Source organism: Sinocyclocheilus rhinocerous, unplaced genomic scaffold, assembly GCF_001515625.1.
Source record: "Sinocyclocheilus rhinocerous isolate Xijiao unplaced genomic scaffold, SAMN03320098_v1.1 scaffold102, whole genome shotgun sequence".
NCBI classification, from domain to species: Eukaryota; Metazoa; Chordata; class Actinopteri; order Cypriniformes; family Cyprinidae; genus Sinocyclocheilus; species Sinocyclocheilus rhinocerous.
Genome location: NW_015627239.1, coordinates 154,046 through 158,717, shown reverse-complemented (window position 1 = coordinate 158,717; position 4,672 = coordinate 154,046). Strand labels below are relative to the sequence as shown.

Below are 4,672 nucleotides of genomic sequence, written 5' to 3'. Positions count from 1 at the left end.
TTAGTGTGTGCTGTCTGCGTCTCTCATAGCACATGCCTATATAGTGCGCTATATCGAACATTTTTTATATCGTTATCGAAGAAGGTGTACCGTCGATAAATATCGATACCGTTTTATCACCCAGGCCTATTTGAAAACTCCGTTAAATATACTTTTGACCGTCACAATCCCTTCCTGAATACAAGTATGACCTTGTGTGTGATATAATATTACTCAAACACAAGATCAATTTAATTTATCTCGACCAGAGACATTAAAGTTAAACTGCAACTATAATAAAGTCACATCAGCTTTGATAAATTTGTTTAAGCAAAAGCTATTTTAAGAACAATCATAAAATATAAATGTGCAGAAGACAGTTTTACTTTTGGGTAGGTGGATAATTACATCTGTCTGTGAGCGCTCAGATTTTGGCTTGAACTTTTTGGGGTGGCAGACAATTTGGACAAATGAGGGATGGAGCAATCATACAGTATGACGGTATGAAGTCTGCTCACATTGCAGCTTATTCTGGCTACCAATTAAACGCCTCCTTAGACAGGAAGAGAATGTCTGAATAACACATAAAATGGCCAACCACAGTTTAAAAAAAAAAATTTTTTTTTTCTTTTAGGGGCGGGATTATCAGAAGAAGGTTGCACCACAATAATAGTCCAGAGTAAAATGTAAATAAATAAATAAATAATGGTACAGCAGTCAGGTTGAAAGATGTATAAAAATGAAATCGTTTAAAAAAGCATGCAATAATTGTGTAAAGATTAGGCCTACTTATTTTCAACCTGGAGCCAGACATTAACTTAAACATTAAAAAAAAATTTTTTATATTGTTTGATCCAACGTAAGGTCTATATTTCCCAGAAAATACTAATAATATAATATTAGAAAAAAATACAATCATATGTCTAGGAGAAATAATCAAGAAATTAACGGATCTTATTATGATTGTGATTTATCTTTCCTGTGGCATGTACTTCAAAAAATGTCCCTCTGTTAATGATGATACCTAGAAGCTGATTTAAGAACCATACAGAAAAATGCCAAAATAGTTCTTGTTTAGAAGGGATTCATGCTAAATCTCATATATTTTCATTTGCTTAAAAATATAACACCCTAGCAAGTTACCACACCGGAACAAAACCACATAGTAAAATAAAAGATGCTAAAATATGCTAAAGATGCTAAATATCGATCACTTACATCTGGCGTCATGATTCGATCACAGATGAGACACATCGCTGTTTCTCAAATATATTTGAATTTTAATCAAAGCACAAACATGGTGTTTCGAGTGAAATATGTAGAGTATTTAATGGCTTACCTGTGTAAAGTGAACTTCAGATGTGATTCACATGATCTGATATGCTGAAGCAAGACTTTGGCTGAAGTCTTGTGCATGTATATTAAATAATGCGCTTATCCAAACGTTTTATTCAGGCTGTTATTTTGCACAAGTTGGCGGGAAATTTCAAATCCCTTGTTTTAGAGCTCTGGTTGATTGACAGGTGAGTAGACGGTGCTTCGCGATGCATCTGTGATTAATGTGATTTCAGTGATTTGAACACAAAACATATTATTCCTCGTTTTACATTCCACTTGTAATCAGGGGACATTGCATAAACTTAGCCTCTATGTTTAGTCAGTGTCTTAAAGGGGTCATATGATGCGATTTCAATTTTTCCTTTCTCTTTGGAGTGTTACAAGCTCTTGGTGCAGAAAGAAGATCTGTAAAGTTGCAAAGACTAAAGTCTCAAATCCAAAGAGATATTCTTTATAAAAGTTAAGAGTCAGCCACACCTTCCCAAAATGGCTCGTTCTAACACGCCCCCACATGTGTACGTCACAATGTGGGAAGATTTGCATAACACCGCCCAAATGTTCACACAAAGAAAGAAGGAGTAACTTTTATTCTCGCTGTAATATTGAAAAGTGAAAAGTGAAAAAGTGAAAAGTGACGTGACATGTGGCCAAGTATGGTGACCCATACTCGGAATTAGTGCTCTGCATTTATGTGCTGGTCGCTGAGGAAATACTACAACTTTGCGCTGTGTATCGCCGGATCGGCTTTCACCGTGGACTAAGCGGAGTCCCGCCCAGGGTCGTCACATGTGGTTGCCGCAAGCCTGCCGGACGCTCCTTCGTCGAATCCGCCACCTCTGCTCACTCAGCCCGCTGGCCGTTCCTCACTTTATCCCCCGGCCTCTGCTCACTCTATAGGCCGCCGTGTGTGAGGTACGTTTGAGGTATTCGGCCAATCACAACGCACTGAATAGCTGGCCAATCACAGCACACCTCGCTTTTTCAGACCGATGAGTTTTGTAAAAATCGACGCGTTTCAAAAAGGCGGGGCATAGAGGAGAAACAATAATGTACAGTATGTGGAAAATAATGTGTTTTTTTAACCTTAAACCGCATAAACACATTTCATTACACCAAATACACAAAATAATGTTCTTTTTAGCAGCATCATATGACCCCTTTAAGTACAAGTTTGACCAGCTAGCAGTTAGCCAAAGGGTAATCAGTTTTATTTTTATTTATTTATTTTTTTTTTAAGCGTAGACTAATCTACGCTTTTATGTAACTGAATAAAAAAATAAATATGACCAGTCTTAAAGAAAAAAATTAGCTGACTAACTTAAAACTAGTCTGCAACCGGCCCCAGTTCACGATTCGGTTCGATTTATGTAAGAAAAATCATGCTAGGAACCAAAAGACCATGGAACACCCTAGACGTGTCATTCGTATAGTTCTGAATGGGTGAAAATGCAACGCTCAAGAAAGCCTGCCTTCTGAGTAAAAGAGCCAATCGCTAATCGGTAAAGTCAGCTCGTCACAGCAGTTGCCGTAAGAAGTCCCGGTTGCTATAGAAACACTCAGCGTTCTGAGACATTCACTTAGAACTGCGCATGCGCACTGCCTGGTCTAGCCTAAAAAATAAGCTTTTTAAACGCTATTAGAGCATAAGAAACAACATTTATGAGACAATTGTTGTCAGATTTCATTGGTGATTTAACATATGAAATTTAATCGTAAGCTTAGCGAACAGTTTTGGAGAATTTGATAGCAAAATTTTATAAAAAGTTATGCAAACTGCCGTTATAATCACTGAAACTGCGAAATTAATCTCTTATTTAAATAGTATCTGCACTTCGTGGTTTATCATGGTTTATCAGCACAGAGTATTCAGTGAACGCGCTCACTCAACAAAACTCCAGCATTTTCAGCGCTGACTAACCTAAACGCATCCGATTGGCCATTGCATTCATAAACTCATCAGAAACATGTGTGATTGGTTAGAAGGCTCGTCGCTGCAAAAACAAAGCGTAAAAAAAGCAATCTGGTAGCGTGCACAGATGTAAATGTAATTCTGCGAATTGATCATTTTCACATTTCATTTTAACTGCGACAGCCATATAGTTAGATTAATGATGGAGGGGCAATTTTTGCCCCTTTATCTTGAATTTGTGGTGCATTTTGTTCATTTTGGTGGCATTTTTGCCACAAGCCCTCCTTAATTTCTGACCCTGTGATTGTAACATCGGTATTTATTATTCCGTAAACTGAATAGTTGTGTAGCTTATGTCCACACCAGAGTGCATACAGCCAGTCTTCTCAGTTGCTTCATATATTAAAAGTGTTTCCAATCAACAGCCTGACATCTACACTAGAGTCACCATAAAGACAGCACACTACTGCATTAGGAAACTCATGTCCAATCAGATCTGCTGTCCTCAACACCGAGCCAAGATGAGCCTATAAATTAGAGTAATAAATCACCCTGATAAGCCAGAACAATCTTGGCATTAGAAAACTGGAGGCTAAATTGCGTTACATTATTTTAGCACATAATGTGAGCCAGTCAGGTTTGTAAAAGCAACAGCTATGCCAAGGACAAGTCAGAGGTAGAGAAGCACCTAGTGTCGTATCGTCATGCTCATCTTCTGTAATTATTGCTGATTAGGTCTTTTTAAATGTTTGTCGGCAGCTTTTCTTTTCTCTGATCTGGGCTCTGCTCCAGCGCTTGCTTATAAGCATCGATCAACATGCTTTGAAAGGGACATTTGTCTAATGAAGATGCCCGTGGCTTGTGACCCTGTCTGTGATGGGCGAGACGTGAGAGTGCACTATGTAATGAAAGTCTTTTTATTACACAGGGACTGATGCCACACAACCCAGCTGACTCACACCGGAGGACGGAGAATCCCGGGCCGAGTGACTATATTTCCCATGGAAAACTCCAGAAACATCTCAAACCCCTCTTTCTCTCTCACACCCATGTGAAAAAAAGCTAGTTTGGACCAACTTAAAGTCTCCATGAAATGGCATTCACAGCTCAATTTACTTTCATATTCTGATGTATTTCTTATTGAAACTCAGTGAGGAAACGTGTGAGTCATGTGGTTGGAGGGGCTGGGTCACAAAGCAAGAGGGATTTGTGATGTCAGCTGAAAAGGAAAGTCGTTTCAGAGGCGGAGCAAGTTGTTACATTTTGTTGAAAGATTATGAAAACAAGCATTTTTAAAAATAAGAATAATGTGCATCAAGGAATTAAAAAAAAACAGGAACGTGTTTTAAGAAAGTAAATAGGGTCAGTTTTGAGTTCATGTTGTCTTAAAGACACCATGGCATCCGATTGTTTTTGCAAATATATGCATTTAAAATGTACGGTCTT

At 38.2% G+C, this 4,672-nt stretch overlaps 1 protein-coding gene across 1 annotated transcript in view; it reads left to right on the top strand.

The window, feature by feature from the left end:
- Nucleotides 1-4,470, top strand: part of LOC107723990 (uncharacterized) — a 15,471-nt gene extending 11,001 nt beyond the window's left edge. The window contains exon 3 of the mRNA XM_016532762.1: nt 4,155-4,470. Within this exon, the coding sequence (XP_016388248.1) occupies nt 4,155-4,161 (7 nt within the window). The 3' untranslated portion in view covers nt 4,162-4,470. The remainder of the gene's footprint in view (nt 1-4,154) is intronic.
- Nucleotides 4,471-4,672: the final 202 nt, after the last annotated feature.